This window comes from Oratosquilla oratoria, chromosome 28 (assembly GCF_046742065.1).
Source record: "Oratosquilla oratoria isolate Oo_2021 chromosome 28, ASM4674206v1, whole genome shotgun sequence".
In the NCBI taxonomy this organism is placed as follows: Eukaryota; Metazoa; Arthropoda; class Malacostraca; order Stomatopoda; family Squillidae; genus Oratosquilla; species Oratosquilla oratoria.
In genome coordinates, this window is record NC_134804.1 from 37,842,827 (window position 1) to 37,855,326 (window position 12,500).

Sequence of the window (12,500 nt, forward strand, 5' to 3'; positions counted from 1 at the left end):
GGGTACATAGAAGGGGATGAGGAAAGTGTGGGGGGGGGTGGGCTCAGGTCACATGCCCTTGAAATGGTCGGGTCAAAGTAGGACAAGGGGTGATATTTTGTCCAACCGCTTTAGACATGATCTTGTTGACCGCTAATTTGGTAATACAATCTGGGGGCCACTGGCCTTTAGAGGTATTAAAGTTAGGATAATGTTTTATTAGAGAAGATTCCACAATTTTTCTTCTATAGCTACAGTGTGATTTATAAATTATTGATGCATTATCCCAATCTAATCTATGGTCTTTTTGGCTGGCATGAAGGAACACAGCGGAGTTAACTTGTCCATATTTTATGGAGTTTTTATGTTCCTTTAATCTCGTGGACAAATTCCTGCCAGTCTGGCCCCAGTACACATCATCACAGTCTTTACACGGCAATTTATATACCCCGGAGGTTTGGTCCACATCATCTCTCCGGTGTACAATAACTACCTTTCTAAAAATGCTGTTTGGATAGCCCTCGTCAGACCGATTCTGTGCCAGTCCCCGGGACTAAGCCAGCTGACATGTGCCACCAATAACTACGAGCATCAGAAGGTTCAGAATGCCGCTGTCCAGTTCATCACGGGCTCGCGATGGAGCGACTTCAGAACCACTGAGTCTCTACACCAAATTTCCAACATCCGTCCACTCAACCAACACAAACACAAACTTCACTCAAGACACCTAGAAAAACTGCACGCCAAACACAAACATCTGATACAACATATTACACCAAGACCACACCGTACAGACTATCTGTCAGCTGCGCCCGTCCCACGTGCGGTGTACACGGTAAAACGTGTATAACCGCACCAACAAGTAACACACCCCTTCACCAGCTTGACTGGTGATAACCGCAATAATGTAATAATAATAATGGTAATGGTAATAATAATGATAATAATAATAATAATATCGGTACTCAAACCCGACCTGGGGTAAAACAGGAATTCTCATGCCTTACCTGGGGCTAATCAGGAACGCCCTCTACACGCGGGAAGTGAAATCTACTCACTAACCGTAAATTACACACATACACCTCACGAACATAGCCGAATCCCTCGCACAAACATATACACTTCCTTTTTCTTCGACTAAAATTCGCTTCCTTTCTCACTTTCTCTTATACTACATCTTCTCATTTCAGTTTACCTCCCACTAAAGATTTTTCCGTTTTTTCCCCCTTTCTCTCCTACTACGTCTCCTACCATTTTCCAAACTTTCGTTGGTGATATAATATGCTCTTCCTCCCGGCATTGGCGCCACCGTCCAAGTTCCTAGCCCAGTTCTCCTAAAGCCACGACAACATACTAGCCCCTAATCGCTCGCAATTCGCCCGGTGGCAATAGCCCTCTTTTATACACTACTATCTTTTCATTTTCTAACAGACATTCTTCCCCTCCCACAAAACCCGATCCCGCGCAAGCGAGGTGGTCTTTTCTTGGAATCCAGAATCCATTCTGCTGAAGAGGACCACAGAGAGTAGTCGAAATATACAGTTTCTCTGTACTTTCCGTTATTATTTCTCCGATAGTGGGTTAACAGTGATCTTTTACAAATGTGCTATAACATACTAGTTTCCAATATATATATATATTAGCTAGGTGTAGAAGTAATCCCAATCAAACCGGAAAAGGCGAATCTTAGGATGCAAGATTGTCTTGCGGCGACTTAGGTTCTAAAAGGAATCCCATCTAGAAAAGTTGGCAGACGAACTGGAGAGTAGCCTCGTTGATGCAGTCGTGGTAGCGCGCGCCAGCCTTGGTCGCAATGCACAAGTAGTTTTGGCTCGAGTTCGAGTCCGGTTCTCCATCATCCCAGGGGAAGGACTCTTCGTCCACGAACTCCCCTGTCAACCACTTCCATTTCCCCTCGGTCTCGGAGTCGGAGCCGCCCATCCACAAGTACATGCCAGCTACGAAACAGGGAGAGGAGGAAAAGGAAATTGATTTGTAAGCATATGGACAGGATGCGAAGCTGTGTCTTAAAACAAACACATACACACACGTACATACACATATACAGAACATAAACTGATATACTAAATCCATCACTTTGCAATGAGAAAACCAAGAGACACTGCTCACTGCGTAGGAGGAAAAGGAAGGGGAGGAGGAGGGGAAGAAGGAATGGGGTCATAGGAAGCCAACGGAGGGACCATTCATGTGTCACACCGGTTCATGGGATTGAATTTAAATATCCTAGCTGTTATAGTTCTTTATTGTAAGAATAATACCAGCCGGAAGTGCTCAGCCCAAGTGTGCTTAAGGGTAGTCCATACTGCGGCAAACTAAAATGGTATATTCTGACGGGAATACTACCAGCTGTCTACACTGAACACGGAAGTGTTCATTCCAAGTATGCTTAAGGGAAGACCATACCGCGGTAAACTGAATGGTGTATTCTGACTCCACTTTTGAAAAACTTCCTATGCCTCTCTCTCCATACCACTCGTTCCAGGCTTGCAATGTGTTACTAGGCAAGGGCGATAGAACATAAGGGGGCATTCATTCTGGGTTATTTTTTCTCCCCCATCCTACCTCCAACCTCCATTTGAATAACTAGAATATGACTTCACTTACAGAAACCTAAACTTCTCTAAGAAGATTTCAATAGTATATCTAACATTCGTATAGGTTTATAATATCCTAGTTTATCATTCAGCTTTGCTATATATGACGGAGAGATGATATAATATCTGGAGGTTTGAAAAAATAATAGAATATTGTAACCGATCATCTTCGCCTCTTGTTGGCAGAAGTCTCTGTCGTCAGGCCATTTCTTTTCCGTCGTCCTGAGCAAGAAGCAGCCTGCGCCCACCTTTCCGTAGGGCAAGGGACAAAGACCTGACAGGGTGAATATTATTGTTATGTTACCTGAAGTTTGACTCTCGATGTACTTGACGAATGTCTCCCTGTCTGTGGGCACGGCCAGGTCGCCCTCGCCTCCAATCTTCTTCGCCCGCCCCTGGCAGTAGATCCTGGCGTCGGGCCATTTCATTTCCGTCGTCCCCATCAAGAAGCAGTCTGGGCCCACTTTTACGTAAGGCAAGGGGCACAGGGCTGAAAGGGTGAATAAACCGATAAAGATTTAATAAACAAACAAAAATGAATGAATGTATGAATGAATGAATAGATGGAAAATAAATTGATTAACTAAGTAATAAACAGTACATATATGTAGTTAACAAAAATACATTAGGCACCTGCGGATGAAAGTGATAGCTAATTCTACATTAAAAGGTTCTTATTGGTGTTTTCCATTGCGGAAAAATTCCTATATGGCTGTAAAAGAAACAATATTAAGATATATGCAAGATAATGATTAATTAAGATATTAAGATAATATGGAACAATAATCATGGGTGATGGAAAACCGCAATCTCAAGCTCTCCAAGCTAACTGCATACTCACTTATAGCGTTGTCCTTGGTGTGGTACTTGTGAACAAACTCCTTCAGAGTGTCAAGACGTCCGCTGATGGAGGACAGAGACTCATTACTCTCCGCATTCTTCGACTCGATATCCTGGAGTCGCTTAGAGAAGCTAACTCCTTTCTCTGGCAAAGATAAAGAAGACCCTTAGTTGCAACGAACGCATGAAAACAAGAAATATGAAATCTTCCAGACGAATGACGTCATGTTGGGGGGGTATGTTCCCACTTTCTTCAGGATTACAAAATAAAACAACGTTACGGTGTTTTAAATAAGTACAACACACTTTAGAATTAGATCCATTTAGAAAGTCCTACAAAGGAAAAAATCTACTGTAAAAGATGGCTGTGAAATTGGGACAGTAACAATGAAAAATAGAGTAGGAATATCAGAATATAAAAAGCTCGTCAGAGAACATTCTTATCCACGTAGGAGGAAGGAAAATAAATGCCGAGACTGAAGATGGATTAAGGGAAAATATATTGTGTGTGCGTGTGTGTGTGTGTGTGTGTGTGTGTGTGCGTGTGTGTGTGTGTGTGTGTGTGTGTGTGTGTGTGTGTGTGTGTGTGTGTGTGTGTGTGTGTGTGTGTGTGTGTGCGTGTGTGTGTGTGTGCGTGTGTGTGTGTGTGTGTATTCACTTCACTTGGTCTTTGGATCACGTGTTGGACTCGTGATCGGCAGCTATTTCCCTCCCGGAAGAGAGCTCAGAGCTCGTAGGTCCGATCTATGGGTAATGCTATGACCTTTCACACACACACACACACCCAACTCCCCGCCCACGAGAGTCAGAGTAACGACCCGGAGCGCAGTAGTACCGAAATAATTTCGGCCCTGGGCAGGATTCGAACCAGGAGCTGCGGGCCACTTTCGTGGCAGCTCAGCGTTCTACCAACTGCGCCACCGAGTGTGTGTGTGTGTGTGTGTGTGTGTGTGTGTGTGTGTGTGTGTGTGTGTGTGTGTGTGTGTGTGTGTGTGTGTGTGTGTGTGTGTGTGTGTGTGTGTGTGTGTGAGTGCGTGTGCGCGCGCGCGTGTGTGTGTATGTATGTGTATTTGTGTGGATATAAAATGTGTGTATGCATACAGAGAGGGGCATCCGGTGGTGGTGATCACGTAAAGCATATAAAAGAAATCCCATTGCTGGACTGCCACTGCATGCCTCTTGTATCGTGTGTGAAGGTGGGAGTGGGGGTGGTATCCGGACAAAATACCCCCCAGGACAAAAAACTCCGGACAAAACACCTCAGAAGGAACCAAACTGGTTAAATATGTTATGAAGTGTTTTACTCGGGGTGTCTTTTGCCTGGGGTGTTTTGTCCGGGGGTATTCCTTCTGTGGGTTTTTGTCCTACATCCGTGGGGGGTGGGGTGCGTTTGAACGTTGCTAAAGGTGGTGTGACACTAGGTTAGCATGCTACTCGCTTATGCTATTTCGTCTGAGTAGAAACGTCTTCGGTTACGATATTCTAGACTTCCGTGAGAACATCTCAACAGTGTATCTAATATTTGTATTCTAGGTTTAACTTCTCTTAGTTCGTTACTCAGCTTCTCACTATATGACACAAGAGTAATTTGACATTCGGAAATTTGAAGAAGAAAAAAATCGTAACCGATGTCGTTTCTTCTCAAACGAAATAGCAAAAGCAAGTAGCATGCTAGGGAGAAATAGCTAGGGTGCCGCCACTTCAAGCGAAGCATTTCGGTCGGGAACGCTTTAGTCTCTTTCGTGGTGTGAGGTATCTCACGTCAAGAGACCACTCATGCACGGCCGCAATCGAATGTATGGCTTGCCCCATGAATGAATATTTCGTTTGCGTAGGAGCTCTCATCCCAGCATTTTTTTTTTTCCTGAAAATAATGATGGTAGTTCAGTATTGGCCAAGAAGACAAACATATCCAAATCTGTGTCTCCTCTTTACTTTGATGTTTTCGTCACCGTATTTGTTGACCTGGAGACACGAAGACAAACTGCGTTTGTTTTGTCAGTATTTACCTGAGGTGCGGATAATATTTTGAAAAAGAAAGGATCTTCACAGGAAGGAAACGTCCTATCTTACAATAAGAAACAAATTACCTTCATGCTGATTCTGCCACTTCTGGAGTTTTTCGACTGCTTTATCCACCTCCTTGAGTTTGACCCCATCGTTCTTGTCCAAATCTTGCAAAAGGTCCTTGAATTTCGACATCTCTGACTTTAGCTCTTGTACATCTGTTTGAAGACAAGGGCAGAAACTATTTGACTGCTCGCTCATCAAACACGATATGTGTCTGCGCTAGATCATATTCTCACACCTCCTCGCATACACACAGGTACAAGTAAACGATTACTTAGCCACAGGGCCAGAATCAGTCCCATACCTAGGTATATGTTTCTGTATAATGGTGAACCCAGTGTGAACGAGATTTAGAATCCCTGAACACATGAGGAATTTAATTGCTTGGATATCCTTGAGTAACTTAAAGAGATCAGTCGAAGAAGCCCCCCCCCCACACACATACCTCTCTAAACTCACCTTGTTCCCCTTTGACAACCTTCTCGTTCGTGATTTTCAGTTCCACAACCTGTTCGATCTCCTCAGCTTCAAACTTTAGAAGTCTTTTATCCAGTTCTTTGACCAAGTTTTCGAGGTCGGCGATTTTTGAACTGCTCTCCCTCTGCCCAATTGCACAGTCGAGAAGTTTCTCATCCTGTGCCTTGGTCAAGGCCCGCAATTCAATCAGTGCCTCCGACTTGCTGAGCAGAGACGTCTCCAAAGCCGCTATTTTCACGGCCAGGTTAGTGACCTGAGGAAAGTCCTCCATATAGACCTTGATGTCTTGAAGAATCTCAGTAATGACACCGAATTCGACATTCTTCGTCGCATATTCCGATGAGAGCACCGGCACCAGAAGTAAGTGCAAAATCTGTAAGGAGAAAAATATAGGGACTTGGATCAAAATTGGGTGTTGTTGTACGTCGGGTTACATAAGAGCATAAAGATGGGGGAGGCTGTAAAAGACCATAAGGCCTACGCTAGGTAGTTCCATGTTCCTTGCCACCTGTCATCCCTATCCATAAAGTTATCTCATCTTCTATTAAAACAATTAATTGTTTCTGTGTTCACTACATGGTTACTAAGCCTATTCCATTAGTTAACCACTCTGTTGGTAAACCAGATCTTGCCTATTTCCTTCTTCAACCTAAATTTTTCCAATTCAAATCCATTATCATGAGTCCTGCCCTGCTGTTTTAATATGATGACCTTGCCTGCATCACCCTTGTTAAAACCCTCGACCCCATTTGAATATTTCTATTTGACCACCCTACACTCTTCGTCTTTCTAGAGAGTGCAAGTTTAGATGCCCAAGCCTCTCTTCATATGGTTACTTTCTAAACCTTCGTATCATTTGGTTATTCTCCTTTGTACTGATTCTAGTGTATTAATATCCATTCTATAGGACGGAGACCGAAACTGTACCGCATAGTCAAGGATGGTTCTAACAATCGCCAGATAGAGTTTAATGATTACCTCTGCTCTTTTGTTAGTAATCTTTGTAGCAATAAATCCTAATGCCCTGACACTAATGCATTGTTTCCTGGATTTAATGCCCGGACTCAATAACACTTTTAAGTCCTTTTCACATTCTGCTTTCTTTAACATAGTGTTGTCTAAGATATAACTGTTAGCTGGGTTGTGTAATCCCTTTATTAACACACTGCACTTAGAGATACTGAAGTCCATTTGCCATTTCTTTGACCATACTAACAATTTATTAAGATCCTCCTGCAGTATCACAGCATCTTCCCCCGATCTAATATGGCGTCCTATTTTAGTGCCATCAGCAAACTTATTAACATCATTATTGATCCCATTTTCCAAGCCGTTTAAATACATGATGAACAGTAAGGGACCCAAAACAGAGCTCTGGGGAACTCCACTATCAACACTACCCTATTTGGATTTTACACTGTAACTAGTGACCCGCTGTTTTGTTACTAATCCATACTCTAATTCATTCAAACACTTCTATGATATGGGCCCTGATTTTACGTAGTAGTCTCTGGTGGGGCACTTTGTCGAATGCTTTGCTTAAGTCGAGATATATAAACATCGTAACTATCATTGTTATCTGGCGCCCTGTAAACGTTAGAGTAAAAAGGAAAAAAAAGATTAGTTACACACGACCTACCCTTGATGAGCCCATGCTGTGAGTCACAAATCAGATTATGCCTTTCTATATGTTCCCTGATACCATTTGCTATGATTTCAGCATTTTACCTATAACCGACGTCAAATTGATTGGTCTGTATTTGTGTATAGAAGATTTATCACCCATTTTAGATATAGGAACAACGTTCCCCTACCCCTCCCCCTAAGAAATGGGCACGAATCCAGAGTCAACCGACTTAGTAAATGCTTCTATCAACTACTCACAGATTTCAAATTTACACTCTTTTACCACTCACGGAAAAATAATCGTCTGGACTCCGGGATTTTGTAGCTTTAAGTCTGTCTATCTGCTTGACTATATTTCCCTTGCTAATGCTGATGCTAGTTAGTCTATCTCGATCTTCCACACTGAAGATCAGGTTGCAATCAGGTACTATATCTAACCATCTCTTTTGTAAATACCGTGAGAAAATGTTTATCAAACGCCTCTCTCTCTTTTTTTTTTTTTTCTCTCTGTATCTATCAAGATAGCCTTATCGGGTTTCATTGAGCCTATCTTTTCCTTATTTCTAGTTCTGTAGAGATGAAAGAAATCCTTGGGGTTAGATCCCGCTTATCTGGCAACCTTAATTTTATAGTTACGTTTCGCTTGGTGCGTTTTCTTTTTAACCAGTCTAGACTTTTCATTATACCTAGTCCTAAGGTGTGCTTCTCACCTTTTCATTCTAAAGGGCCATTTGCACGATCAAAATGTTTGTCAAACCCGGTTTGTCAAACAAATGTTTGAGGTGATGTTTGACCGTGTGAATGCTGTATTTGGTTGTCAAACACGTTTGACAAACATGTTTGACAACCAAATACCCCATTCACACGGTCAAACATCACTTCAAACGCTTGTTTGACGAACCGGGTTTGGCAAACCGTTTCACCGTGTAAATGGCCCTTCACATAAAATCCTCTTTTTATTCAGATTTAATTTTTCATCATATCTCTCATCTATTTAGGTGTATTACTTTCTTATCTAACTCTCCTGTACTACTAATCAGAATCCTAGAATTTAGGGTATAGTGCAATTCTTCTAGACCCATGACCCCGTTTGTGACCTCCGGACTGAGCTCGTTAGTGACCTCACTTGGGAGTTCCCAAAATTCCCATGTGTCATGACCTAGGTCAGGTCTATTACCCCCTAGAGTGGTACCAAACTTACTTAGGCATTTCCCCGCTCCCTCAAAATTGGCCTTTCTAAAGCCAGTTACTAATACTATTTCTTCTTATTTAATGCTAAATCTAAAGCCAGGTAATACTATTTCTTCTTATTTAATGCTAAATCTTATTTTTTGACGATTGCTAGCACCTAGCCCATTACCCACTAATACGTTTATTATTATATCGTCGTTTTAACAGTAACAATAACAGTAAGTATAGCATAAAAATAAAGCCTGATAATATAAAGACTTCAATACCGCGAAGGAGTTTGAAAGATATGGAATATTGATGCATGAATTTTCTGAAGTCCAGCTAAATTCACTTTTATTCGTCTTTTCCTCTAGTCCGGCAGGAAAGGAATGTGATTAAAACCCCGTACGTTTCACCCGTGGACGATGATAACAGTGATATGAATTCCCCCAGCTGAATTTCCTAGCACAGGAGATATATATATATTTTTTTAACGTGTCCAAAGGAAAAAACTGGGTGCCATAGAGGAAGAAGGAGACATTGAGTAGCTGCAGCCCAAACTGTCATCTTTACTCTGTATGCTAGGACTGTTGGGGCAGGTAGTATGCATTTACTGCTGAGAATTGGATAGGAATGCGGGATTTGAACCCACAACTAAGTAAATGAGACCAGCACACCTCCGATTACGCCACAAGGGCACACTTTACGCCATCAGCGAATTCATCGTAGACGAAGAGGTGAAAGTTGTACCGAGTGGAGAGGCGGAGAAACTGAATGGCACTCAAAAACTTCGATTCATTTGTCCCATTCTGAGGTTAAGGGTTCTGCACCTGCCTTTCCAAATGAGTTAAGTTATGCTTGAGGTGGGGCTTCTGAAGAATGGCGTGGGACAATGTAGGCTCCAGGGACGTCTCCAAGTCTTTCATGAACAGAAGGAAAACAGCAGGAAACAAAACAGATCCCTGTGGGACGCCAGACGTTACAGGAATAGGGGAAAACCAGTAACCGTCTTCAGCAACAGCTATGTGACAGTCGAAAAGAAATACAGGAATAAGAGAGCAGTAGGAGAGATACCGTAAGAGGGTAGTTTGAGAATTAGACTTGTGCCACACTATCAGGTCAGGGATAACCCTAATAATGGTCCCATGTAACCCATTACTACCTGTAATATAGTCCGCTGCCTTCCGGTCATACCCATCTATGGGAAAGACTTCAGGAGTAAATCTCGATATGAAATCAAGACTTGGATTCCCGTTGGCAGTTCGCTGATGTATAATAACATCGCTTCGGCTGCTCGTGCGACGGCGCTGGTGCTAAACTGTAACAGCCTTGCTGTTCCATTGGATCCATCAACGACGTGGGGAGGGGGATCCTGCAGCCTGGGTGACTGACTGCTGGTCTTCCAGATCATCTCACCCTGGCTTGCGATCATGGTAGATATCGATCGACGGATGTCATCACATAGTACAGTTCTCACCTCAATTCCTTGAACAGGATGACTAACAGTCAGGCAGAAAAGTTACAAGATCAGCAATGGAATGTCCTCAAAGGAAATTATAATGACGATAAGAAAGAAGCTCGTCAACGGAGAGTCGTTTCAAAAAATTTCTGTGAAGCACAAATTCGAAAATTTTAGACACAAGAAGTCATGACTGTACCACAGTAATTAAAGGAACTGTAGGCAGATTTCCACTATAAAGGGTATGAACGATTTAACAGACAGGCAGACAGACAAAACCGTTTTCCTAGGTAGGAAATCTACACTTTTTTTTTTTTTTTTTTTATGATGGGATCTAATCGGAAGCGTACTGATCGCCCAGTAGCTTAAGGGGCTACCACACTGGGCAATTTCTCTCCAACCTCCGACTAATCGGCAGTACAGGCGACCTCCAGAACTTTTCCGCCGTAAAATCACTATGGCAATATATTTTGTTTGTTCAGCAAAAATATATAGAATGTCATTTGATATGCTGGATGAAAATCATTTTCCTCCAACACACCACACCCCTTCCCGAAAGCTGCGGACTGGAAATCTGCTCCATGAGTCGGAGGAAAAATACTCCTTTAGTTGTTGGTGTAAATCTCGTATTTCTCTCCGATTCCCAGCAGTGATCTATACCTGCCCAAACAGTTCAAGAAGTTGAAAAGGGACGGCTTCTGCCGCAGCTACACAGCATGTCCTGACATGGGCTCCACACCTCATCTGAACTGTGAGCCTTCAAAACATCAGGGTGACAAGGGGTAGGGCAATTAAAAAATCAATGGAAGAAATTCAGATTAAAAGCAAGAATAAATTAGAGGGAGTAGGGACAGAATGAATAATATCGAAATCGTCCAAGACAGAGAGAGGTTAGGGACAAGAATTTAGCTTTCTTCAGGGGGAGATAGAGGAACACTAGCATTGTTGATAAAAATGGCAATTGCCGATAGAATGGTCAGAGTAGACACCATGTGAAGATGAAACCTCAATTAAATGTACAGCGTTTCGCTTGCTGAAGCTTTTCTTTCAAATGGACCTTAAAAACACTTCATTAAGCGAAGCGTTGTGCATTTATTAAAGGTCCCATCCTCACATGGTGTCTACACTGATCATTCCCAAAGGAAATGCGATTCTTTCTCTCTCTCTCTCTCTTTTGCCTCTCTCCCCCTTTTGCCTCTCTCTCTCTTTCCCCCCTCTTTCCCACCCCTCTCTCTCTCTCCCCTCTCTATCTCTCTCTTTTCCACCTCTCTCTCTACTCCTTCTCCCTTTCTTATTTCTTAGGTACCATTTAATATCCATTTTACTGACAAGGGCAAGAAGAAAGAAACAAAGAAATAGAAATAAATGGAGGAAGAATAAAGGCAAACTAAATGGAATACAAGACAAGACAAGACAAAAGTTATTGGAGGAGGTTGGGTCCGTGGCCAATCGGTCCCTAAGTGGGGCTTTTTCGGCCACCCGCCTCTTCCGACCTCCTAACCCTTATCGTGCCAGCGACGACCTCGGGCTTCCCGCGGAGTCAGTCAAGATAGCTGGCGGTGCGCACAAGAAATGAACCAGTAAAAATTGTAGGAATTAAATCGAGATAAGATAAAGAAGGAAACAAGCACTCCAACTGATCAACATAACGTAGCAATTAAACAAATGACGCACTATTTTGTTGGACTTTCGGTTGGGTATCGAATTCACTTTCCCCTCTCCCCGCTTTCTCTCTCTAATTTCCCCCTTTATTCTCTCTCTCTCTCTTGGTAATTAGAGAAAAGCGAAAAGTACTTCGATGTTGGGGTAGCCAGGGCAACTAATAGTCATATCTTGTAGCACACAAACCCCTCAACACCTTACAGAGAAATCTCACCAAAGTAAAAGTCACCGAAGAACCTACACAACAGGCTGGTGTAGTTTACCACATAAGCTGCACGGACTGTGACACGGATTACGTAGGAGAAACATAAAAGAAATTAGCCACTAGGATACAAGAACACCAACGTGCAGTTAGGCGAGAAGATCCGAAATCGGCCCTGTACAAACACACTACAGAACACCAACACATGATTGATTGGGATGGAGTGACAACTCTACACAAAGAAAAGACTATTCTTGGAAGCATGGGAAACTAACAGCAACTGCATAAACAGGTGCATTGACCTCAATCCTATTTATTTAGGCACGAGGAGTAACACAGGATAATTCCTCTGTTCTGTCTTCTAGTCTCCGTCTGATTCTTTTCGACCTGTCGTTTGTTC

At 42.7% G+C, this 12,500-nt stretch overlaps 1 protein-coding gene across 1 annotated transcript in view; it reads right to left on the reverse strand.

Annotated features, from left to right (window-relative positions):
- The window catches only part of LOC143040318 (uncharacterized), a 32,492-nt gene that overhangs the window by 608 nt on the left and 19,384 nt on the right, over nucleotides 1-12,500 (reverse strand). The window contains exons 2-6 of the mRNA XM_076211216.1: nucleotides 5,964-6,354; nucleotides 5,525-5,659; nucleotides 3,436-3,579; nucleotides 2,899-3,084; nucleotides 1-1,937 (exon numbers count right to left, since the gene is read on the reverse strand). The exon at nucleotides 1-1,937 is cut by the window's left edge and continues 608 nt beyond it. Of these exons, the coding sequence (XP_076067331.1) occupies nucleotides 1,717-1,937; nucleotides 2,899-3,084; nucleotides 3,436-3,579; nucleotides 5,525-5,659; nucleotides 5,964-6,354 (1,077 nt within the window). The 3' untranslated portion in view covers nucleotides 1-1,716. The remainder of the gene's footprint in view (nucleotides 1,938-2,898; nucleotides 3,085-3,435; nucleotides 3,580-5,524; nucleotides 5,660-5,963; nucleotides 6,355-12,500) is intronic.